The sequence below is a fragment of the Carassius auratus genome, chromosome 21 (assembly GCF_003368295.1).
Source record: "Carassius auratus strain Wakin chromosome 21, ASM336829v1, whole genome shotgun sequence".
Taxonomy (NCBI): Eukaryota; Metazoa; Chordata; class Actinopteri; order Cypriniformes; family Cyprinidae; genus Carassius; species Carassius auratus.
Window position 1 is genome coordinate 17,028,109 of NC_039263.1, and position 27,450 is coordinate 17,055,558.

At 35.1% G+C, this 27,450-nt stretch overlaps 2 protein-coding genes across 3 annotated transcripts in view; both read left to right on the forward strand.

The window, feature by feature from the left end:
* The window catches only part of LOC113038752 (mitotic-spindle organizing protein 2), a 1,160,083-nt gene that overhangs the window by 468,795 nt on the left and 663,838 nt on the right, over positions 1-27,450 (forward strand). The gene's annotated exons all lie outside the window — the stretch shown is intronic.
* On the forward strand, positions 463-27,360 carry LOC113038738 (5-hydroxytryptamine receptor 4). Its single transcript, XM_026196371.1, has 8 exons — positions 463-549; positions 6,441-6,629; positions 10,722-10,816; positions 10,901-11,032; positions 12,128-12,328; positions 13,735-13,885; positions 14,877-15,439; positions 26,531-27,360. The coding sequence occupies exons 3-8, from the start codon at positions 10,788-10,790 to the stop codon at positions 26,622-26,624; spliced, it is 1,170 nt and encodes a 389-aa protein (XP_026052156.1). The 5' UTR covers positions 463-549; positions 6,441-6,629; positions 10,722-10,787; the 3' UTR covers positions 26,625-27,360.

The window sequence follows — 27,450 nt, forward strand, 5'->3', positions numbered from 1 at the left end:
ACAAGACACATGGCATCATTGCTTAAATGCTGTGAGGGAAAATCTCTAGTTGTTAGGTCTATGCAATAATATATACAAGCTTTTTTGTCTGTGTTTGGGAAACTTTATTTTATCAGTTCCGTTAAGTGTCTCTATAGCGATGCATAAATTACTAGGCTTTCACTTACAAGTGACACAAAAATATCTATTCAGTGAATCAAGTACTTTGTGTTATCCTTTACACTTAGGGTTACTGGAAAATGGTTAATCAGAATATGAATCAAACAATGGATAAGCTGATGCACACAATGAACTGACTTCCCACGTGAACAGCACTGAATGCAACCTTGTGCTAACCCTTGAGACTTGGGACTCGCTCTATAATTATCCTGTGTGATCTTCAATGAATTAATTTCCTGAGTAATGACACACTGAAAGCAGTTAAATAAAGAGCACAAGCACACACCACACTGCTCATCTGACTTTTCTAAATCCAAATAAATGTCTTCTCTTGTTGTTGGAGTCTTGAGGGGTCAATCGTCAAGTTGCAAAAGCAGAGTGAAGCAAGAGGTAAGCCTGTCCGTGCCGTGAGATCTTTGACACCGTCACACTGAGAGGTCTGAGAGGGAGGGCGAGAGAAAGCTTGACACTTTGTGTAGCACAGTGTTTTTAAAACTGAGTGTGAGAGCAGACAGGCTGCAGAGCGAGAGGTCAGCGGGGTCAAGGAGGGCAGGAAAAACAACTGATAGGAATTGTGGATAGTGTGCATGACTGAAGAACACGAGGTGACTGGAGTGGGGACTGGGGTGTGGGAGGAGACCATCTGGATAAGAAACCCAACTTTGTGAGCAAGTTACCTCTGCTGCAATGAGCATTGTAGTTGTAAAATATGTTTTTGTCCTATATAATCATAAAGAAGGCGATGCATGTAAAATAAAAATAACAGATGTAATTAAAAGATTATTTACATTCATTTTTGTTGAAGAAAGTATAGAAAATGTTATTTATGTATAGCATTAGTTATGCATTAGTGAGAAAGAAAGAACTATTTCCAGACACTGACAGACAAAAACACAATATGTTCTTCTTCAAAAAGGTACAGAACAGGATGTAAGGTCTGGCTGTGATATCATTGCTGAAGCTTCTCAAAGGGATAGTTCACTCAAAAATGAAAATTATGTCATTAATTACTCACCATCATGTCGTTCCAAACTCATTAGACCTATGCTATGTTCATCTTTGAAACTCAAATTTATTGATGAAATCTGAGCGCTTTCTGATCCTGCATAGACAGCAGGGCAACTTACACATTCAAGACCCAGAAAGGTAGTAAGGACGTTGATAAAATAGTCCATGTGACATCACTGGTTCAAGCGTCATTTTATGAAGCTACGAGAATACTTTGTGAACGCTCGTCTTCAAAGTCTTTTTTTTTTCTTTGCACACAAAAAGAATTCTTGTTGCTTCATAACATTTTGGCTGAACTGCTGATGTCACATTGACTATTTTTAATGTCCTAACTACCTACTTTTCAGTTGCTTTGCTACAGGGTCAGAAAGCTCTCGGATTTCATCAAAAATATCTTAATTTGTGTTCTGAAGATGAACGGAGGTCTTAAGGGTTTGGAACGACACGAGGGCGAGTAATTAATGACAGAATTTTATTTTTGAGTGAACTATCCCTTTAAAAATCAAGTACACTGTACAAAATCAAGGCAAGAGAATGAAAGGTCATGGATTTTTTTTTGCCTGATATTCATGTGCTTTTAAACATGCATCCTAATATTTCATGTTCACCAGGAGGGATATTCAAAATGACAACTGTGCTGCACATATAGAGGCCACAAGCATATTCAAGTAGTGTATAAATATGTGTAATTAATTTTAACAATAACAGCTATGCAATTATTAAGTCCAACAGGCATAATGAATTGTGAATTAATTGTCTATGTAGTTTCACTACAGTAACCAGTTTTTTTTTAAACCCCGTGAACATTAATGCTAATGTATTATTAATGAACTTTAATTAGAATTAATATTTGATCACAACACAGTTCTACTAGTTTAGGCTTCAGTACAAACCTCTGCCATTACCTCTAAACAGAGCACCCAGTAGAACAATTAGACTCTTGACTCAGTGTTTGTCAGGGCATTAACCCTGTCTGGGTGGCACTAATGTGTCATTAAGTGGCTGCTGCATCCTGTTTACTGACAGCAGACGTCTTTTCACCTGCTGAGCAAACCGTAAAAAATAAAAACAGCTTGCCACCTGTAAGCCACTATGCACGTATGTGCTTTGGTTTTTTACATGCTTTATCTCAAACACACAGGTGTGAATATGGCTTGATGGTCTTGAACTGTGGTCTCTGTTTGAATATACAGAGAGTGAAACAGGAAACAGCTCAATCCTTCCTGAGAATGGAGCAGGTGTTGATGTTTTATGTATAACCCTATTAGGATAGCATATGAAACAAACTTGACCAGACTTGGCTTATGGCCTAACAATCTGACAAACATAAATAATGAAAAGCAGACATGGAGCACCCAACCTTTGTTCTGTTCTCTAGTGAAGAATTTCTGAAAACTTTTGCAATTAATTGCCAGTCTGTTGTTTGCAATTTTGCAAGCTTGTTGTGTGAAATCTGTTGTAAGATACTTTCTCATGTAGAAAGATTTCCAGGATTATTTTAAGTTTTTATATAGCAACTTGTCAGCAGTTTGTACATAACAGCTTCAATATTCATGTCTGAGAGAGGGTTGTTATAGTTACTGAAAATAAAGTAAATGTTAGCTTGACTTAAAATAAAATTTCCAAAACGTATTTTATTTCAGCCACTTGCTGAAAACGAGAAACATTTCTCATTTTCATTTAGTTTAACTTGAAAATATAAAAAATTGTTCTGGGTAAGGATTAGTTGCATCCCAAATAAAAGTTTTTGTTTATAAAATATATATGTGTGTATTGTGTATATTTATTATGTATACGTTAAGACACACATACACACACATACAGTATATATCTATATATATATAAACATAACATACTTTTCTTAAATATATACATGCATGTGTGTGTATTTACATACAAATTATAAATAGACACAGTACATATATTATGTACACAAAATTTTTATTAATTGTTTCCCAGCAAAAATTTGTGGTCAGTAAGAGGTCTGTTATGCTCAGATGCTGTATTTATTTGATCAGAAATATAGTAAAAATGTGTATTTGAGAAATATTATGACAATGTGTATTGTGAAAGTTATAGGTTTAGTTATAAATTATTTTAGTCTTATACATCATTTATTTTCATTTAATTGTTTAATTAGTTATTTTACTGTTCATTATCTAATATATTTTAAAATATAATTATACATTGGACAAAAAGTTTGAATTTTTCACTTAAAATACAGTATAAAGTGTAAAACTGTGTAAGTGTAAAAATAGTGTAAGTTTAAAAATATATATATATTGTTTTTTTTTTATTTTTTATGGAAACTCTTTTTTTTATATGTTTTTTCTTCAGGATTTTTTAACAAATAAAAAGCTCAAAAGAACAGCATTTATTTCAAATAGACATCTTTTGTAATATTATAAATGTCATTACGTACATTTTCTGATCAATTGAATGCATCTTCTGAGTGGTTTGAATATTAACTCTTGTACCAGCTACGCTGATCAGTTCTGTGTGATAAATTCCAAAGCAGGTTCACTGGAAACTTGCTCTGCTCCTTTTCAGAGAACGGCCTGACTCGCTGACCTCCCCAAGGTTAATAATACACTCTGGCAGTGTGGACACAGGATGCTGAAAATGCCTAGGCACACACGCTGCTCCATTTGCCCGGATTATTCACTCATTTCCAAACAGCCGGGGAATTATAAAGCACCCTAAGGTTGCATGCACAGTTGGTGTGTGTCTTGCTTTCCCCCTGCACTCAGGATGTGTGTTTTGATTTTATGGCTCAGAGGAGGATGTGGGGCGATGACCTCAGCTCCTGACCCCAGGTCCTCTCTCTCAAACCCACTGCACATAACAATCGATTTCTAATCAGAAGTCAAGAGTTAGAGTAAGCTCTGACCTATGCATTATTCAGTTGAGGAACAAGGGCAAGCAATGAAAGCTCCTACGTGCAAATCATGAAGATTTAACACCGATCTCTTTTACCAATATACAGCGACGCATATCTGTAACCACAGCGATTAAACAAAATGTTGGAACAAAAAATGATGGTGTAGGAGTATATTTATCGCCCACACATGCTGGGAACATGTCCGACTCTCTGGTTCATAATAACTGCTTGAGAGTAAATCAATAACAACAGACTGAACAAGAGTCATGCAAATCATTATTTTCAGCCAGCGAGTCTGTGAGGCACATGTCTGAGAAAAAGCACACGTTGCCCAGTAAACCATTTAAGAAAAACTCTATCCTGCATCTGCCAAGCTCATCAACATCATTTATTTTTTCCATGATGAAATCTAGGTCTGATTTAACAGCTGACAACCAAACTTTATAAAAGACTTAAGACAAACATGGCTGGAGCTTGCTAAAGCATTGGCAATAATACATTTTTTATAATAATTTGTAATTATTTTATTTTATCATTTTTTTAAATTATTTTTCAATAACATTTTATAGTATGTATGTTATGTTTATAATATTTAATTTTATTAATTTCCAATAACATTTTAGTAGTTAATTATTCACAATAATAGTTTGGATTGATTGACTGATTTTCTTTTTCAATTTTATGAATTTTCATTAATACCATGTTATAGTTGTACTAATATATTGACAATAATAATTCTTATTTTATTGTATCTTTATATTATTTAATTTGATGAGTTTCCAATGATATTGTAGTTGTAAATTACTGGCAATTATCATATTTAATTTTATTTATTTGTATTTATTTATTATTTATTTTTATTTCATTAGTTTCTAATAATCTGAGTATAGTAGCTTTTCCTTTATATTCCTTTAATATGTTGCATTTGACCAAAATATGATTTTGTTACAACACTTTTTCTTCTCCCTAGTTCAGTTTCTCTTACTATAATCAAATAATTCAGTATAAAAAAATGCATTTACTGCCTTCATTGTTGAAATCTGAGTGGTAAGTCATCAGAAACACAGAAGCCATCTAAAATTTCACCACCGTCTGCAGCAGCACAGCACCCAGGTCCTTTCTTCTGCTGTGCACTCAACTTTACAACTCATTCAGCAGTGTCTATTAATATTAAAAAGCAATTTAATTTATCACTTTTCTATACAAAAACAATGCTTGTGAATGTTTTTATCTTGTGTCACTGAATTGAAATAGATTAAATTGTATTGTGCAGCTTCCGTACTCAGTTTTCTCCTGTCACTTGCGATTAAGCTAAATTCTAACATACAGCATTGGCTACAAAGGAACTGGCCTTCCTGTAACGGTAAAGGGAGCAGAACAGCTCGATAAATGCCGGTAATATCAATAACCCACAGGATGCTGTCATGTAAGGTCACAATGCAAGCTATGTTTCATTAAATATTGCAGACTGAAGCTGCATACACAAGATGTCACAACATATATATATATTATCGGGAGTAAACATTGCAACAAACTGCATTATTGTTGTTGTTAAATTTTGTTTTAGTCTATTTAATAAGCTTCATAATTTTTACTTGTGTGACAAAGATCTACACAAGTTTTTGCCGAGCATGAAAACCTACTTTGCAATGTCCTTTCCAGGTTATTTGACCACATCTGTAAATATGTAAATAATTTATAGGGACTATATATCAAGATTTTATCGACCTAGCAAATATATACTAAAGACAAATGCATTCAGCAACACAATATACTTACCATTCAGTAAGATAAAGTGTAAGATAAAGGCTATGTGTGGTGATCTTGTGCCATCTAGTGAAATAAAGAAGCATCAGCCTGAGGATTTACATCAGATTACTTACTCCCTAACCATTTAGTTCATGATTTCTGTTTTTGATAATGTGTTACTATAGCATCCTATTTTGCTCAGTATAACAACTGACACATGTATGTGCCAAGTACATATCCCTCTCAGAAAAAGGAATAAACCTGTCACTTACTGTAGACAGTACCCTTTCAGAAGGTACAAATATGTACACTTTAGCTGCTAATATTTACTTCTAAAGTATAAATACGCTTTTAAACTACAAATATGTACCATTTGGGGGTAAATAAGATAACCGACAAATATATACCGTTTAGATTTTTTAGCTATTGGTTGGTGACAGCTTTGTACCTTTTTCAGTGAATTTGGCAAATAAAAACATTTATAGTAAATATAGCACATATGATTTAAATCAGAATTTTTTTTTTGGTAAAAAAAAAAAAAAAAACCACCAAAAGTTTGTTCGTACGTAGATTCGATGTCTAAGCGCAGTAATGTGATGTGAAACAGCAGGTGGCGCTGTTGCTCTGTTGTGGTTTGTTTCAGACTCGTGCTTTGGACAGGCAGAGACTCTGGTGCACTCACATCAACAGATGATCTGCTGTTTACTGCAGCTGTTTGACTGTAACACAGGGCAGAGAAAGCACTTCAGTCTTCGAGTAACTGGGATGGAATATGACAGTTTATAGAAATACATGTGGATTCATAAAGAAGTCTGAAACACGGAGCCTCTGGGTGAGTCAACTTACCTGAACGATGCTGCTTTGCACTTAAATGCCTTCAAGTGCCAAAATATGCAACAGGTCATTAAAGTACCGTTAATGTCTGTTTTAAAATATTTTAATAATAGTAGTAGCCTACTGTTATTATTGTTATTGATATTTTTTTTTCTTTTCTATTGCACCAGGTTACTAATAACAAGTTAGATCCCAAAAAATATACCATTTGCATTTTTACAATATTGGCGTTCTTAGTTTCAATTAAAAAATATCAGAGTTTATTTGTTTACTAATCAGATTTTAGAGGAATTTGAGTGCAACTGTGATCGAATAGGACTGATCCTTTCGAGACTGAAACCTCATAATAGCTTTTACTTTTTTATTTTGTGATAAGCAAGAACTCAGTTAATGTGAAAAAGATACATATAATGTTAATTGTATTGTATGTTTTTATGATCAAAGACCATTTTACGGATTGTTGTTGTATATAGACATATAAATCAACAACTACATGATAAATGTGTGTTTAAGACCTCTACATTTGTGTTACTCCAATATGGGTTTTATGATGGTGTGAAAATGTCACTCTCATAACTTGTGTGAGGCTTATGGTTTATGTTTTCTTTTCACCACAGATTGTGATTTATCCCTTTAAATGCACATGCCACTCAGTTTTCCTGGTGGCATGAAATGAAAAAAGACGTTGTGTGGGTGTCGAAATCAGTTATTAGAGGGTTTGTCACTGCAGATTCTTTTTATCATGTCAATTATGTCACGTTAACCTTCATAGAAGAGAAATCAATCAAATCAGAGATACTGCCTGTAAGTATTACCAATATATTAAAGTGACAGTAGCCTGCCAAGAGTTCTGGGTGTATGCTGAGGTAGCTCCTTAGTGAAATCTATAGAGCTATCTGTTTCATTGTAATTTGTTAGTCTAATATTTTGTTTAATATGAACATGTTTTAGTGTTTTTGTCAATTGTTCGATAGTGAACTATTCAGGTTGTTATGTATCATTTTTAGGTGTGGTTTCAAATATAACATGTTCATTCGCAATGCTAATTCACAAATACAGTTTGAAGTCCCAGTTTATTTAATGCTTTTGAAAAACAGAAATTTTCATATTCGTTTTTCAGAATAGATCCGTATGCTTCAGACAGTTAACTATGTTTAAATATCTTGAGCTGAAGGAAAGAGTGAACTCTTAAGATTTCATACTTCAGCTCAGCTGTCTTTTTGGGTCATTTGATGAAACGGGTGCCTGTCCCAGTTTGATTTTGAAGTTTCATATGATTGAAAATATTTTTTTTTAAGAGTTGCATTATGGTATCGTAAGCTAAATGGATGCATTTTAGAAACAAAGATTCTGAAAGGTAACAGTTACGGTTTAATTTGACAAGCCTTGTTGTGATCGAGATTATGAAATAATGTTGCTTGCTTTATAGAAAGATCATTTAATAGTAATGTTTTTAGAGATTTATACTTTTCATTTGTCAATTATTTACCATTCATAATCATAGTAACAGGGTTGACATTTTAAGATTGTCACCTACTGACAAACATTACAAAATCTTGGATAAAGTGATAAAAGGAAGAAACTTTAATTTGTCCTTAAAAATGTAATTAGTAAAAGTGTGATTTATGAAATAATAGTGCTATATTACTGTATATACGTATATAGTACAGACCAAAAGTTTGGACACACCTTCTCGTTCAAAGAGTTTTCTTTATTTTCATGACTATGAAAATTGTAGAGTCACACTAAAGGCATTAAGGGCTATTTGACCAAGAAGGAGAGTGATGGGGTGCTGCGCCAGATGACCTGGCCTCCACAGTCACCGGACCTGAACCCAATCCAGATGGTTTAGGGGTGAGCTGGACCGCAGACAGAAGGCAAAAGGGCCAACAAGTGCTAAGCATCTCTCGGGGAACTCCTTCAAGACTGTTGGAAGACCATTTCAGGTGACTACCTCTTGAAGCTCATCAAGAGAATGCCAAGAGTGTGCAAACCAGTAATCAATTCCATATATAATTCCACATGTGTTAATTCATAGTTTTGATGCCTTCAGTGTGAATCTACAATTTCATAGTCATGAAAATAAAGAAAACTCTTTGAATGAGAAGGTGTGACCAAACTTTTGGTCTGTACTGTATGTATATATATATATATATATATATATATATATATATATATATATATATATACATGATTGATGCACAAACCAGTGGCATTGTTAAGGATTTTTTAATACAATATACCAATTAAAAAGGAATAAAAAATAAATACTAGAAGTAAATTCCAACATAAAATTATAATATATTTTTTTTTATAAAGTAATAATTCAATGTTTTTGTGTTCTCTTGCAAAGCTTTTGTATTTGTTCAAAGAAAAAAAAAAGTTTTTTTTTTTTTTTTAAATACTTTATTATTTTCATCATATATATTTCTCATACGTAATTTCATATTCTTTTTCATCATCATGTCTCCTTAGGGGTATCGTAGTATTCTCTGTTGGCGCGGAAAAGCTGTCTAAAGATGTTGACTGTTACTTTAAATTACACATATGCATATGAGGGAAACAGTTGGCACCTGTTTTGTCTTACACAAGAATCATGTGTAAATCAGCTGTGTAGCTGTTGTTTTGTTCAGCGTGTTTGATACAGGGCTATAATAATCATCCGGCTTGTTTGAAACTCAAGCGAAAGCAACAGAACAGGAAAGAAGTGTCCAAGCTGTCTCTGTAATACCCACTTGAGCCTCCCAGCTGGGCAAATACATCACACACTTCCAGTGTTTATTCTGTGAGAGCTCTCTCCACTTCTGCGTGAGTTATGGCTCCAGCGCCACAGGCACAGAGTGAGATTTGGCCACTGTGGGTATTAACGGTCTGATGATGGAGCGCATGCACTTTGTGTTTAAGTTTTTCTATCTTCATTGTCTTACCTTGCTTTAATATTTGATGTGTTTTGAGGGTATAATAAGACATATGACTTCAATTTAGGTCAGTATTTTTTCAGCTTTGTTGGTTTTATCTACCCCACAGCACCATCATTAAGGCTCAAGTACTCCTTCTTTGACATCAAATCTGAAATGTGTTTGCAAAAACATCTAGAAAGTCTGTAAAAATGGGGGAAAGTTGTATTAAAACACACACACACACACACACACACACACACACACACACACACGTGAACAGGATAGTAAAATAATTATCCATATCAATAGTCAAAATGTATTAATATTAACAATTTTTGAATATGTGTACCAGTAAAACATTTTTGAACAGATTTTTAATGTTTTTCTTTTTTTAAAGAATTCTCTTTTGCTCACCAAGCCTTCATTTATTTGCTCCAAAATATAGCAAAAGTACAAACATTGTGAAATATTTTTACTATTAAAATAGCTGCTTTCTATCTGAAAATATTTTAAACTTAAGATTTATTCCTGTGATCAAAGCTACATTTTCAGCATCATTACTCCAGTCTTCAGTGTCGCATGATCTTTTATAAATCATTCCAATATGCTGATTTACAAGGGTTTGTTGAATGCATACATGTAAATGTAAATATATCAAATATATTAGCTGTAGTTGTAATAATCGTAATATGCCAAGGAAGCAAGCTAGTGATAAAATGCAAGAGAAGAGTCACTTTCCAAGTCAGTTTACAATGGTTTCATTTCACGAATACTGCTAATATATAAAAAATTCACACGTCATGTATCCACTCAAATTTGCACAGTTTATACATTGCATTGTTTCAAGTTTATCCGGTTATTTGCAGTGTGCAAAGTTTATTAGAGACATTCATCTTTTTTAGATCCTAATTTCTGTAACAAAGCAAATCTCAATTCACTGATTCAGTCAACAAAATGCTGACTGACAGCATGCAACGATTGGTTCCTGTGAGTCTGTAGTTTTGCTTAGAAAGAAAGATGGTCAGACACTCATCATGGCTCGTGTTTACTTGTTATATCCCACAAGCCTGTGTTTCATTTACAAAGGTGCTGATGGTTTAGTCTCAGAGCTCTCACTCTGAAGCTCATGCTGAAAGAATTTGATTGAATTTGGGATGTGAGAACGCAAAACAGTTGTGTGTATCCCACAGGAGAGGGACTGCATTGTCTTGTGTGAACAAAACCCCATCTGAAGACTTTCATACAGATGACCAGTGATGGCTACGTCATCAGACTCAGCAGACAAGTAAGAACCACCTCAAAATATTTTATTACATATGTATTGATCTTACCTGTTTATATATCATTGGCTGCATATTTTTGTCTACAGTTCAGTGGATGAAGGTGTGTCTAAACACACTTCGAAGATAACGCTGTCTATTGTCCTGGTGATCGTCATTATACTGTCTGCACTTGGTAATTTGCTTGTGATGGTGGCTCTCTCTAAAGACAGACAGCTGAGGTAATGCTGCTTCATGTCTACATTTAAATTGGCTGTGTCAGTGTACATTCTTGATGTGAAAATAAATTAATATTAGGCTATGTTTGTTTAATCTGCAAGATATCTAAAAGTGAGGTAATCGTAGGTTAAAGGGATAGTCTAGTTCATCCAAAAATGTCTGTGATGAATTACTCACCTTCGTGCCGTTCCAAACCCATAAGTCCTTCGTTTATCTTCGGAACACAATTAAAGATATTTTTGATGAAATTGTTGAATAAAGTTGTTGTTTTGTTTTTCTTTGCACACAAAAAATATTCTCGTAGCTTCATAAAATTACGGTTGAACCACTGATGTCACATGGAGTATTTTAACGATGCCCTTCTGGACCTTGAACAGAGGTCTATGCAGGATCAGAAAAATATCTTGATTTGTGTTTCGAAGATAAATGGAGGTCTTATGGATTTGGAATTAGATGAGTGTGAGTAATTAATGACAGAATTGTCATTTTTGGGTGAACTATTCCTTTAATGTTACAAACAAGTACAAGTGTGGTTCTCTGGTGTTTTCAAAACATTGCTCTGACCAGCCCCACATAGCAACAATAGCTCAGCCAATGGCGTGAGTTTGGGGTGGAGCCATCTATTTTTCCAACCAATGGCAGATTGTTCATACTTTTTGTATGAAGTTAAAATGGATCGTTTTAACATTTCCTGTGTTCTCAGAAGCTGAGGTAATTATATTTGGGTAAACTTCAATAGTGGTCAACTGAAAGAAATTTTTTTTTTTTTTATGTTCCAATTTTCTCCATCAGCAAAAGAAAAAAAAAAAACATTTTTTTCTAATTTGCCATCCCTCCCTCAGCCATTGTGTTACAAACTCCCAAGTAGCAGAGTTAACTAGTTTTCTGTAATTCCAGGGTAATATAACAAGATGCATAGTGGCATAATTATTTATAAAAAAAAATGTTTTTTATGAAGTTAATAACTGTAAATGCATCAGTCTGTGTGGGCTCTTGAGTATGATAAAATATCAGAACAGCTTAAACATGAGTATTTTCTGTGTATAGACACTAAAACATTTTCTGCAGTGAACTAATGTTTACTGTTCCGTGTATAGGAAGAAGAAGACCAACTTCTTCATTGTATCACTGGCATTTGCAGACCTTCTAGTTGCCCTGGTTGTGATGCCGCTGGCAGCCATAGAGCTGACCACAGGTCAGTGGAAATATGGAGAGACATTCTGCTTGGTCCGTACCTCACTGGACGTGCTGCTAACCTCTGCGTCTATTCTGCATCTGTGCTGCATTGCACTGGACAGGTGAGTGTGTTTGTAAAGCTAATATAGAAACCAAACATGACTAATGTTGTTCTACACAAATAACTGCTTGTGTTGCCATGGCAATACTGAGAAAAGGGGTCTTGAATTAGAACATGTTATCATGTGCGTAATAGCTTCGGGACAGCAGTCTTTTTTTTGCTCGATTTTATGTTTTTTTCTCTCTAAAACATGTTTGGTTCATGACATGCATTATCATTATTTTTATATAATTTTATACACATATATACATCAACAGTCAAATAATTGGAATAATGTATTTTTTTTAATGAATCTTCTAAGCTTACCACAGCTGCATTCATTTGATCAGAAATCTAGTAAAAATAGTTATATTGTGAAATATCATTACAAATTAAGCAGCAATAATAATTAAGCACCAAATCAGCACTTTAGAATGATTTCTGAAGGATCATGTGGCACTGAAGACTGGAGTATCACAGGAATAAATAATATTTTTAATATATATATTTGTATCATTTTATAATCATTTTATTTATATTTTAATATTCTTTCCTAATTATTTTTATCAAATAAATGCAGCCATGATAAACATAAGATATGTCTTAAAAAAAAAATATATCATAACAAAATTATGGATTTATTTGGATTACAGTTTATTAACTTTTTTTTCCTCTCTAAACGGTATGTTTTGCATTTTGGCAACCAGAGGTACTCTGAAAGGTTTAAGCCCTGTAATCGTGCATAACAAAACTACAGTGTGCTACAATGCTTTTCTGGCACCTTGCTGTGTTATATGCAAAGATGATGTCCAGCCTGCATTGTAATGTCTCATTTCTATTTTGTCCGATTCCTAATCGTTATGTTTCTTTGATTGTGAAGATGTGTTTTATTTACCACTCACAGAGTGAACTGTACATTCAGAAATGTACTCACAAAACAAGAAACACTTGACAGTAACTTCAGGGGTTTGTCAACGTGTCGGCTAAATTATGTGTAATTAGCTGCATTACGTATGCAGATTTTCTCATGTTCACCCATTAGGAAGACCGCAGCTCTCTTGGCCCATAAGAGAGCAGCTGTGATTTATGCACCGCACCTGGTCCATATGGCGGTAACAAGACTCATTCTTAGTCTCTCAAAGCCTGTCTCTCTCTCTTTTGAGCAACAAATTCTGTTTATCTGTCTTACTGTATCGCCAAGTGCCTTCTCCATCCGTAAGATTCCCATGGCTCATGATGCCTTTGCTTCTACAGTCTCTAGTGAGAGCATATTTTCTGGGAGTACATAATTCACTTCTTTAGCTTTTCAAGGAAAGATCAGCAGAATCATCTGGGTGTATGAAAGTACAGTATGTAGGAACTCATTGATTATGGCTGACAGCATCCATGTATCAATCTTGAGATGTTTGCACTTCTTGTCTCGGACAGGTACTATGCGATTTGCTGTCAGCCTCTGGTCTACAATAACAAGATGACACCTGTGAGAGTCTCACTGATGCTGGTTGGATGCTGGGTCATCCCCATTTTCATCTCTTTTCCCATCATGCAAAGTTGGAATACCATTGGAATCGAGAGCTTTGTAAGTAAAGAGTGGTCGGAAGCATTCTTCTTGTCATGCTGATGTTGTATATATTTTAAGTAATTGTGTAAGATGTGTAAGATGCGTTAAAAAAAACTGTTTTGAAAAAAAAAAAGCCACAAATTCAGGTTACAAAAAATGTGAAAATTGTATGTAACAAATTAAAAAAATGGAATGAATGGTTATTTACTTTGGCTATATTGTAGAGAGGTTCTAAATCATGTTACTTCTTGAGTTTTACCATTTTAAGGCAGGTTACATTTTTGGTAATGGAAGTAATAATCCAAATATATTTTACAAAGTGTAATATGTTCAAAAGTTGGAAGTCAGCATCTATATATAAAAAATATATACCTATATCTAGTATTCAAAAAGGATGCATTAAATTGGTTTAAAGTTATGCTAAAGACTTTTACATTGCTACAAAAAACTAAATTTCAAATAATTGCTGTTGTACTCTCTGAAAGAAATGTTACACTGGAGACTGGAGTAATGGCTGTAGTTTTGCCATCATAGGAATAAATTACACTTTAAAATATATTAAAATAGAAATCAGTTATTTAAAATTGTAATATACTACAATATTATTGTTTTTACTATATTTTTGATCATTTGAAGTAGATGCAGCCTAACCAATATTGGTTACCGATATTAGGGATTTTTTACATTTACTAGTCAATATTGTATATATATGTATTATGTTCAGATCCATTCTGGATATTTAATTGTGGCTGCTTATTTTCTACTATAAATATGAGTGTGTGTGTGTGTGTGTATAGATGGCCTTTTACAGTATCTACCAATAAGCTTAATTTAGTTAAAAGGTTCATTTATGGTAAATGTAATCTTTAGCAAATCACAACATATACATTGTTAATACTGTACTTTCACTTGTTGCATTTACAGAGAGAATAATCAGTTCTTGGTATCAGCCATAATTTTAATATTGATGTATCCTTCATTTCTTTTGTTTCTACATGTCATTCCCCAGATCGAACAAAGAAAATTCAACTCCTCCCATAATACGACTTGTGTGTTTATGGTGAACCGGCCCTATGCTCTGGTGTGTTCGGCTGTGGCCTTCTATGTGCCTCTGGTGCTGATGGTTCTCGCCTATCATCGAATCTATCGCACCGCAATGGGACACGCTCGGCGAATCGGCTCGCTGCACCGGGCCGGCTCAGCCCCTTCTTCGACTTACCCCAACCACAATCAACAGGGCTCCAGTCGCATTAAGAATGAAACCAAGGCGGCCAAGACGCTGGCTGTCATCATGGGCTGCTTCTGTCTGTGCTGGGCGCCCTTCTTTATCACCAACATGGTGGATCCCTTCATCAATTACAGCGTGCCGTGGCAGATGTGGACCGCTTGGCTCTGGTTGGGTTACATCAATTCAGGCTTGAATCCGTTCCTATATGCTTTTCTGAACCGGGCTTTTCGGAGAGCCTTCCTTATGATCCTGTGCTGTGGAAATGAGCACTATGCCCCACAGGAGGGCTTTAGTCCAAGCAGACGACAATCAGAGTCTGCCAACGGAACCTCCATTTCTCTCAGGTATAGTTAGTCCCTCTTGAACACACTGAGCTTTCAGAAATTAGTTCTGGGAGAAAAGAGATGAAGGATAACCTTATATGTGTCCCTGGACCACAAAACCTTAAATCTTAAGTCGCTGGGGTATATTTTTAGCAATAGCCAAAAAAAACATTGAAATTCTTACCGTTAATATATCAACACCTAATTTTTGAAAAGTAACATGCATTGCTAAGAATTCATTTGGACAACTTTAAAGGCGATTTTCTCAGTATTTAGATTTTTTTGCACCCTCAGATTCCAGATTTTCAAATAGTTGTATCTCGGCCAAATATGGTCCAATCCTAATAAACCACACATAATTAAAAAGCTTATTTATTCAGATTTCAGATGGTATAATGTATATAATGTATATACTTAAGACTGACACTTGAGACTTAAACTTAAGGTTTTGTGGTCCAGGGTCACATATATGAAAAGTGCATGGTAGAATATTGGTAAAGTGCTTTTTGATTTCTGGTTGGACTTACTGCATCATTAAGGTCCTTTTCCTGTTTAATTAGTTGTTTTCTAAAGGCCATATATACAGAAGTTCACAAATATATTCACAAAGCATTAACACTGTTCAAACCTTTGGAGTCGGTGAGATTATTATTATTTTTTTTAAATAGTCTGCTCACCAAAGTAAAAAGTATCGGAGAAAACAGTAATACTGTGAAATACTATTACAATTTAAAATAACCTTTCTATTTTAATATATTTCAAAAATTGAATGTATTCCTTTGATTTCAAAGCTGAATTTTCAGCAGCCATTACTCCAGTTTTCAGTGTCACATGATCGTTCAGAAATTATAGTAAAGAATATTAATATGCTGATTTGGTGCTCAAGAAACATTTCTTATTATAATCAATGTTGAAAATTGTTGTGCGGCTTAAGAATTTTAAGAATTTTAAGTTTAAGAAACTGCTACATTTTTAAGTTTCCTTAATTAATAGAAAGTAACAGCATTTATTTGAAATAAGTCACATTATACACATATTAATCATATTTGACCAATTAAATAGACCTATATCCTTTCCGAAAAAAGTATTTATTTTGATCGATACTATATTTATAATTTTTTGATTTTGATGTTAAATGTATTCAATGAATGTTTCTGAATCTTCAATTTCAACAGGGCAGCAATTGCTAAATCTTTTTTTTTTTTTTTTTACTAATATTTAATTTTCCATACTTCCTGAGAAAAAGGTAATGTGTGGTAAACAAAAATACAACTAAATCTAAAGTTAGAAGCTAAAATTCCATTAAATGTTTTATAAAATGCATTGTGTAAAATTTAAATGCAATGTGCCAATAGCTAATCGATCATTATTATTTTAATGGTTTTGCGATGTGTGTTAAAATGCTACCCTCAGTTAAGGGCTCCCTGCTCTTACTCTCTGTCCTTGGCCTGAAAAATGCTAAAAATGTTAGAAATGATAATGTCACAATAATCTTAGACATTATCATAAAAATGATCTTTATAAAACCCATTTAGAAACATACTAATACCATAAAGACTTTTACAAGACACTTAAAAATGACATAATCGGCTGGAACATGCTCTGTATCTTTGAAAGTGAAAAGCTGTTTAGCCGCAAGAGCTGGTAGAATATTCAGCATCAAGTCTTTCCATGATTCCAGTTGTTTTTCTCCTCATAGTTTCAGACTGATTTAACTGGGCAATTACCCCCAAACTGGATTTGCATAATTATAGATGACATCACTTTGCGACTCTTGAACAAAACAAACACGTGCAAGTCTTATTTTGCTGTATATTAAACTAGCTAACCATTTTTGACAAAGTATTTGTAATAATAATACTATTTGTAATAGTTTTTAGTATATTTGATGGCAGAACTGTATTAGCTGAGGCACTGACACAGCTTACTTCAAAGCATCTGGCACACTTTACCCCACACCTACCATTTTGGGGACAATAATTAATTGTAATAATATACAAAGACAACATGTTTTCACTTGTAATTTCAGTGGCAGGCATTGTTTGGTCAACCAAATGACGTTTTCTTGATCAGGTCAACCACATTATTTTGAATTAAATAAAAAAAAAATACTGCCAAGCATAAAAATCAAAAACCAAAACACAGATGACGGTCAATAATGTCTTCAAAATGACATCACATGATGCTGGACAAATGGTTTTGTGATGTGTGAGACTATGGTATGTATTCTCTTAATGGATATTTCTAAAGAGAAATTGTTAGAAAAAATATAATTATCCTCAGTGGACATGAAATTAATCCTAAATTGCAGAATGAGTAACCCATAAATGTATACAGTACAAACATACACATACAGTAGCTTTCCAGATTTAGAGGTGAAATATTACATTTTGAGATTAATAAAATAAACGCAACTAAACAGGAGGTTTGATTCTAATCCAGTTTAACTTAAAGGGGGGGTGAAATGCTCGTTTTCACTCAATATCCTGTTAATCTTGAGTACATATAGAGTAGTACTGCATCCTTCATATCTCCAAAAAGTCTTTAGTTTTATTATATTCATAAGAGAAAGATAGTCTGTACCGATTTTTCCCGGAAAAACACGACTGGCTAGAGGCATGACGTGTGGGCGGAGCTAAAGAATCACGAGTGCCAGTAGGCTTTTGCGTTGAGAGCATGTGGAAGCTGTGACACCGTGAGGACAAAACCAACCAAAACAAACCATGGCTAACAGTCAGATTCAGCCATTTATTTATGATCCAGAATCAGATCCAGAGGCTGAAACTGAACGAAAGCAGCAGCAGCAACGACTCGCTCCGAGCGGGGCTCGAACCCGGGTCTCTGGCACGGGAGGGGACGCACTAACAAGGAGGCAGAGATATTTGAAGCAGTTTTACTCACCGCCTGCGGTTCCAACACACGGTCGTGACCCTTTTTCCTTGGGATTGCATCATCCTTAAGAAATAAACGATACGCAAATCCATTGTCAAACTGGGCCTTGTGAACAAGAATCTTCGAAATGCATGGAACAAACAAAAACACTTGCACAACTCCATTGATGCTCTGTAAAAAATAAACTCCATCCACTGGTCCCTTAATGCTGTTTTTTTCTGGTAATCTGTGCAGGGTTGTCTTGCCCTGGCAACCAAAAACACACTTCTTTTGTGACTTTTCGCGACGCTCTCGCTCTGATCAGTGAATCGGTCTGATCAGTGAAATGTCTGTGCTGCTCAGCCTCGCTATACGGGAGCGCGCGCTCTTCCGGCAAACGTGCCTCAGGACCCATATAAGGAAATTCCGCTCCATCTAACGTCACACAGAGCCATACTCGAAAAAAACTTTCCGAAACTTGTGACAAACAGGAAGGAGTATTTTGGAACAAAAATACTCCTTCAAACGTACAACTTAATTTTTGAAACTTTGTCCATGTTTAGCATGGGAATCCAACTCTTTAACAGTGTAAAAAACTCAGTATGCATGAAATAGCATTTCACCCCCCCCCCTTTAAGTGTTTTTTGTTTTTGTTTTTTTCAAGGCAGATATGTCAAAAAATCTCAGAGAGTGTTTCTGACTGAAGATTTAACTGCCTCTGCATTGTATTCCCCTGTTGAAATTATTGTATCCAAATTAATAGTACACATTCAGCTCACTTAATTGCTCCACTTATTCCAGTGTTTTGTTTTAAAGCAGCTATTAATGCTATAAATGTAAGGATTTAGAGTTACACTCTTTTGTTAGGGGCTGCTGCAGAATCTCTCCTTGTGCAACACGAGCGAATTCACAGCGAGAAGTGATTTTGTTATTTGATTTTTTTGTCTGAAAACTACAGCCTTGATCCCCTCAAGCGCCGCATTTTTCCCACTTTGTTTGTTATCAGACTGATGATTGGTGATGCAGAAAAGGTGTCAGAATACACAGCTCTCTCTGCTTCTGTTTCCATAGAGACTTCTCTAATGGCCAGAATCCAGCAAACCTTAATCGTCAATCGCAGCCTTTCACATTTTCCATATTCGACACATTTGCTCCTAGAACGTTCCGGGAGGTATGTCTGAAATGTGACATTCTCCATACCAAGGAACATTTGAGCGACTTATCCATGTGGTTTAAGTCCGCTCTCTACTCATGCTGAGGACTTTGAGTTGAGCTTTCTGAATCCGTTCTGTGGCAGTCGGACTCACGTTTCGCTCGGTGTGACTGAAAAAGCGTCAGGTTTGTAAGAGGAACTTTGGACCTTTGGCTCAATCAGAACCAGGTACCACCAAGCACCGCTGTTTTCCAAGAATTATAAATGCAGGTCTGTGTCCAAAACCTGTTCAGAATGATATGTACATGTCAGCAATCTTGAAGTTAAACGTCATCGCGTTCAGGTTCAGCCAAGGTCAAATCAAAGCCTCCACACAGCCTTGAAACCAAAAGCCAAGAAATAAAACCAAAACATATGAGAGAATGTTTTATTGTTGCTCTTCATTCTAATAGAGAGCACGATTGAGGAATGAGAACATCCTGATAGCATTCTCCCGCTGATGACTTCTTGAATAGAAGCTGAGATGAAGGTGGTCACATGTTTTATGGCTCTATCTTAGATGAAGGACATTGTTGTTATTGCTGTCTATAAAACCGTCCCGTTAGAGAGAGAAATTCAATTTGATGGCACTGTGTGACGCGGCGGCCTTGCACCCTGACATCACTTTTATTCAGACCTGTCTCAACACATTTTTTTAAAAAGCGTTCTGCCTTGTGGTGAATTTGACACTGCAGTAAAGGCCTTAAATCTTGATTCTGATGTTTTAGGGTGTCAGCTATAATAACGGTGTAGTTTTAGTTTCTGCCATTACTATCACAGACACTTGATAGAGTGAGTTAACAGGAGCAATGTGTTATTGTCTTAGATTGATTTTATAATGTAATTCACAAGCTTTCCCTCCTTGCCGAAGCAGTTATTAACTCAGATTGATCTTAGAAGTGGCACTATTTTAGCAGCCCTTTATACAAATAGTGCCAGTGATGAGCATACCTCCTCCCCATGTCTAAAAGAGGGCATAACTATCAAATAAATAGTTACGATTTTTAATAATCTTGAAATTATAAACTATTTTGATGTGGCTGTAATCTTGGTTTGGCTTTCAGCATTGAGTCTAAATTATTAAAGGAATAGTTCATCCAAACATTCAGTCTTCAGTGTTATTATTGTTAACTAAAACTGTTAAAAATAGTTTTCTGCTCATTTAAATAAAGCTGAAATAAAATATAAATATTGGATGAAAAGTTAAATTTTTTTAAATGTTTTGGCAACCGACTGAAATGAGTTTAAATTTCAAGTTTAAAGGGGGGGTGAAATGCTCGTTTTCACTCAATATCCTGTTAATCTTGAGTACCTATAGAGTAGTACTGCATCCTTCATAACTCCAAAAAGTCTTTAGTTTTATTATATTCATAAGAGAAAGATAGTCTGTACCGATTTTTCCCGGAAAAACACGACAGGCTGGAGGCATGACGTGTGGGCGGAGCTAAAGAATCACGAGCGCCAGTAGGCTTTTGCGTTGAGAGCGTTTGGAAGCTGTGACAGCTGTGAAGGCTGAAACTGAACGAGAGCAGCATCAGCAACGACTCGCTCCGAGCGGGGCTCGAATCCGGGTCTCTGGGAGGGGAGGGGGACGCAATAACAAGGAGGCAGAGATATTTTAAGCAGTTTTACTCACCGCCTGCGGTTCCAACACACGATCGTGACCCTTTTTCGTTGGGACTGCATTATCCTTAAGAAATAAACGATGTGAAATTCCGGCATCAAACTGGGCCTTGTTTGTAAAACAAGCATCTTCGAAATGTAGGGAACAAACACAAACACTTGCACAACTCCATTGATGCTCTGTAAAAATAAACTCTATCCACTGGTCCCTTAATGCTGTTTTTTTTGGTAATCTGTGCAGGGTTGTCTTGCCCTGGCAACCAAAAACACACTCCTTTTGTGACATTTCGCGACGCTCTCGCTCTGATCAGTGAATGTCTGTTGTGCTCTCAGTGCTCTGCTATACGGGAGCGCGCGCTCTTCCGGCAGAAGTGTCCTAGGACCCATATAAGGAAATTCCGCTCCATCTAAAGTCACACAGAGCCATACTCGAAAAAAAACTTTCCGAAACTTGTGGCAAACCAGAAGGAGTATTTTTGGAACAAAAATACTCCTTCAAACGTACAACTTAATTTTTGAAACTTTGTCCATGTTTAGCATGGGAATCCAACTCTTTAACAGTGTAAAAAACTCAGTATGCATGAAATAGCATTTCACCCCCCCTTTAAGTAAAACTATTAGAACTTATTATATCTGAATAAACGCAAGTGTAAATGTGATTTGAGAACTGAGATGAAAGATTATTATTGAATAACAGCATGATTTTTGGTCTGTTCCTCGCACAGAAATATTGTATGGCTTAAGAAAACTTGGAATAGATTGCCTAAATCATATGGTACTTTTGTCATTTTTGGAGTTTGAAAACCCTTGGTCAAATTCAGCTGTATATCAGAGCTGTATGAACATTGTGCTAAACATATGGAAGACTGTATTCACAACGGAATAATTATTTTAATGGTAATTGTGACTTTTTATCTCACAATTCTGACTTTTCTTTCTCGCAATTATGACTTTTTTTCTCAGAATTGCGTGATATATACTTGTAATTGCGAGTAACAAAGTCAGATTTTTAAGGGGGAAAAGACTGATATGTTCTCAAAATTACAAGTTTATATCTAACAATTCTGACTTAATAACTCATATAAAGTCAGAACTGTGACATATAAACTCGCAATTCTAAAAAAGTCAACAATTTCCAGATATAAACATCCCGCGATTCTAGAATTCTCTGAATTACGGAATTTGTATATCTCGAAATTGTGAACTTTTTTCATATCTTTTTTCTATATAATTTATATTGCGCAATTGCGAGATAAAAAGTCACAATTACCTTTTTGATTTTTTTATTCAGTGGAAATGGGCTTCCATATAAACATCTACTTTTGTGTTCAGTGGAAAATATTTAGTCACAGAGGTTTGAAATAACTTGAGAGTGAATAAATTACAGAATGCTAAATTTTGGTTCTGTCCATTTCGTACTGTACATTTAAATATCACCAGTCTTAAAGTCCATTTATTAATTTAATAATTCCTTTAACAACTATTAAAGAGGGTCAAATAAATTTTTTTTAAAAAGATAATCACTGGTGTCTAGGCAGTAACCTGAACACAATTTATCTCTACCGTTTCTCTTGTGAAGTCTAAATGAGGTTCGGCTGAGCATTTGAGAGGTATCCACTGTAACCCACTGCTAAAGATGATGTTTGGTCATACCTGCATCAGTTTCACTCTCAGCTGCACCAGATCCTTGTGTTTCAGGTTAATGTCAGGTCAGGCTATGAGCTGGTCATCAGACTAATGGACAGGGTCTTGCATGCGTATCTATTTTAAATAATTTCCCCTGTGGTTTAAAAATGTTCACAGGGAGTCACATTGATTATTGCGCTCCCTACCTGAGGTTCTTTTTCAAGACATTTCACAATCCTTGTTAGGTTTCTTATCTTTTTTTGTAACTGCGAGCATGACATAAAAAAAAAAAATGTATGTGCTTTAAAATTCTTATTAAACGGTCAGAAGTTGTGATCAGATGCTGAAAATATCACTTTTATTATTATTGTATACCAAAACGGAAATTGGTAATGAAAAAGAAAAATCTCTTCATGAAGAAGTGCAGAGGGAAGAACAGTGGATAATGTTAAATGTGTACTTTATATGTCGGGCACAGATGACTGAGATAGACTAATTACTGCACTCAGACTTATTTACTTCAAGAGAAGAAGGTTGAGTGATGTTAACTGATGTTCCTCTTCTCTGTGCAGTTACTCGATGGATTTTATTTGCCCATTCATTTCTGTTTCCAATCAATATCTACCAATAATAGAGGATGGTGTTTCTCGGTTAATGTTCAGTTAGTCATTATCGCAAAATAAACCCTGACAGGCTGATGTTGAAAGGTTTGGGGATGTTGAAAGATTTTTTGATAGCTTCTAGCTAAGGACAGAAACGAGATGAGGACAGAGATCAGTCAAAGAAGAAAGCTTTGAGACAGACAGGCTGCTCTTTTTACAAAGTATTCAAAGTTCAAAGCCTGCCTGGCCTTTTGTAGGAATCTGTTTTTGCATATGGGGAGAATTATTGGACATTAGGAGCATAAAGTAGCTCATAAAGTGGGGAACTCATCTGAACTGGATTACTGATTTGATCAATCTCAGTCTTATTATAGGACAGTTCATGAGAACAGCATGAAAAAGGTTTCAAGACCTGCCTGTCGACCCAAAGGGCTCCTCTTTTCTTTTGGGAGATTAATATTGATTGAGAGTGCTAACTGCAATATATTATTTAAAGATGTTTTTTTTTTATTAGGAACATAATTGGAACATCTGGTCAGCAATACAATTTAAAGGGATAGTTCATCCAAAAATGAAAGTTCCAAACCTGTATGAGTTTCTTTCTTCTGTTATACACAAAATAAGACATTTTGAAGAATGCTGGTAACCAGTTGAAGGTAGCCATTAACTAACAAAAGTAACATTCTAACACAATTCCAACATTCTTCAAATCCTAAATCTTTTTGTTTTCAACAGAAGAAATTCGTACAAGTTTGGAACGACATGAGGGTGAGTAAGTTTTCATTTTTGGGTGGTCTGTCTAAAAAAAGTCACTGCATGTCTTAAGAACTTCCTACAATGTTAGAGACCTTAGAAACGTTCATATTTGAATAAATTATCTGACAAATAACAATCCTGCTGCATACAGTTGCAAGGCATTCTGTGAGTAAAAGCTAACAAGGTTTTCATTTTTGACAGTTGATTTAATAAGAATAATTTAATCAGATTTCACTCTGACATTCAAGGTTAATCTAATTTAGTTCTGGACAGCAGAAGCACATTTACTTCTTATGAATCAACATTCATTTACAAAGCAAATGGATCAGTGTAAAATAACATTTCCATTCTACCCGAATTCATTTGCTTATTGCGTTGTAGAACTTTGTATCAAACCATGTGATCAGACTGTGTAGTATATTACAGTATTATGTACAATTCTGAGTTTATCTCACAATATATGTAGTCATGTATGTTCTGCGTTTATGTCTAGCATTTCTGAAAATTTTCTCTGAATTATATGGACCATATTGGTGATCGACTGATGTGTTCACTGTAAACTATTTTTGTATAAAAAAGACCTATGTTAAATTATTATTATTTATTATTATCTACTTAAGAAGTAGGGAAAGCCAGTCAGAGAGATGAGAAAGTGATTAGGAACTTAGTGAGTTTGTGGCTTGTGTGACAGGCTTGAGAATGCCTCAATCTTTCCCCTGCTGACCCTCGGACATGATTCGCTCGAGTGCCACTCACACGAGTCAGTCACTCTATACTCCCCCTGCATTGAACCCAAGACACATTCTTTCAGCTGTTTCGCTGTTCTTGTGCTGTATTATGTTTAAATGACAACGTTCTGAGGACAGAACCCTGTGGAGCCCTATTCATACAAGACAAACGGGATGTGACACTCATGCTGTCTGTGCTGAAGAGTGCTCAGCTTAAATGTGTGATAATGTTTGCAAAAAGTGCTAAGTTTCATCCTAAGAAAATCTGCAGTGAGCTCAGGTTCACTAAAACCTGCTATAGTGCTGAGATAACGCAGATCAAGTGCTAGTTTGAGAGATCTGCTCCATATTCTGATCCTCAGTGATGATGGTTTCTTTTTTAACATTAACACCAGCTATAGTCTTTAAACCGGAGATGTAGCAACAATACGAAAAGGGGAAAGGACACATGATAAACCTTGACAGCTTGGATCATTAATATAAGATGATGTAACATTTGCCCAGTTGCAAACACTGCCAGAAAGGACCTTTTTAGCTTTTAGCTGAAGTCTGAGTACTTAAAGCAATTTTTAAAGTCCATGTGAATGAACTTACTGCTGTTAAGTTTTGATGTCTGCATTGGCTTTATACAGTAAATCAGAAATGAATATGGAATATTGACAACATTCGTGAAGTCAAGAATTTAGAACAGTCATTGTTTAATCTATGACAATGAACTTGTCCATTCAAACTGAGTTGATTTCTATTTCAAACGCCATTTTTATTACATTTTATTCATCAAAGAATCCTGAAAATGTATGTTTCCACAAAAACAATAAGGCTGCACAGCAATTTTTTGACATTGATAGTAATAAAAAATGTTTTTTGAGCACCAAATGAACTAATTTGAATGGTCTCTGAAGGATCATGTGATACTGAATTTCAGCTTTGCCATTACAGGAGTAAATTACATTCTATATATATATATATATATAAAACGATTATTTAAATTTAGCAAATCAGTTTTACTGTATTTTATTCAAATAAATAAGGAACCTAAAAAAAAGTTCTGTATTAGCAAAACATTAAACATCAACCCTATGAGTTTTCGGATGAAAACTACATTTATTATAATGAATAGTCACAGATGTCATCTAAATGGCAACAGTAACACAGTACTGAGCATTGTGAAAGTTTTCTTTTTGACTCACTTAATGGATTAATGGATGTGCACCATAATTGTGCAAAAACTCTTCAACGTGGTTTAATTAGATGTTAATGGATGTCTAAATTTGGTCAGAGGAATGCATTTGATTGACGTACATGGCTTGCTTAAAGTTTTTTTTTAGCTAAACCATTAAGAGAGATCCTTTGAAACCATACTTTCTCTAAAACAAATCTAAGAACAACTAAAAAGTTTACTGACAGATTGAACCCATCAATGATTCATGTCTATCTTAGCTGAAGATAGATAACTTTGATGTTTCTAAGACATAACAGGGATAATAAAAATTGCATATCTAAAATCATTCCATGAAGGCTCTATATGTTTAAGGAATCTGTTGCTCTGCTTTAGATGTGTCTGGTCTATTATCTTTTTTTTTCTGCTTTCATTCACTCTGTCCATTGACATTAACAGCACACATTCCTTAGAAAACTTTGCGCTGCATTTGCTTCTTTTCAACCAAGCAGAATATAACAGTTTTTGTGGTTGTTGTTTTTTTTTTTTTTTCAGATTGTCATTTCTTCAAATCCGAAGGTTCAGCGATAATTCCAACCGATTTCTGTCAAGCGAGCAGGAATCTCAGGAGTCTGTTGGTGCATCATAGCCAAGAATTCAATGCCCACAGCAGCCTGAGGAGAACATACAGACAACAGTCTACACAGGAAACGTGTCAAATCAAGAGACTTCACTGCAGTTTCCTTTTGATGAGAAACAACAAATCACAAAGATGGTGTATAGGCCTATTTCGCAGAACTACTACAGTAAATTATGTAAGAATGATTTTAGCATGCAGGTATTTTATCAGACTGCCTAAAACCATTAATGCAACCAGATAAAATGTCCAGGAATGTTCAAGGAGATGAGTAAGGTTTGAAAAGCACAACAAAGGAAAAGAAAGCAAAGAAAATACACTTTAAAGGAAGCAGTGCACTTAAAAATAAAAATTGCTGAATATTTATTCACCCTCAGGTCTTCCAAGACCATCACTTCTCACAAACGGATCCTGTTTCGTGAATGGGTGCCGTAAAAAGAGTCTGATAATTGTGAAGTGTTCCTCCAGGAACTGAAATTCTGTTCTGTAGAGTTGATCTCCAACCCTAATTAAACACACCTGAAGAAGCTCTTCAGGGATGACTGTGTTCCAGGCATGTGTTTTGGAGTTGCATTCTGCAGGACACCAGCCTCCACGACTGGAGTTTGATACGTGTTTTAGCCGGAAGCAACAGTTTGAAGTTAAAAACATCTTAAATATGGATTTGTTTCAACATGTACAAACATGCAGCTTTTCACTTTACAAGATGTTAATTGATGAACTGGAGTTGTGTGGATTACTTATGAAGTATTGTCATGTTTTTATCAGCTGTTTGGAATGTGACGGCACCCATTCACTACATATTATCCATTGGCGAGCAAATTATATAATGCTAAAT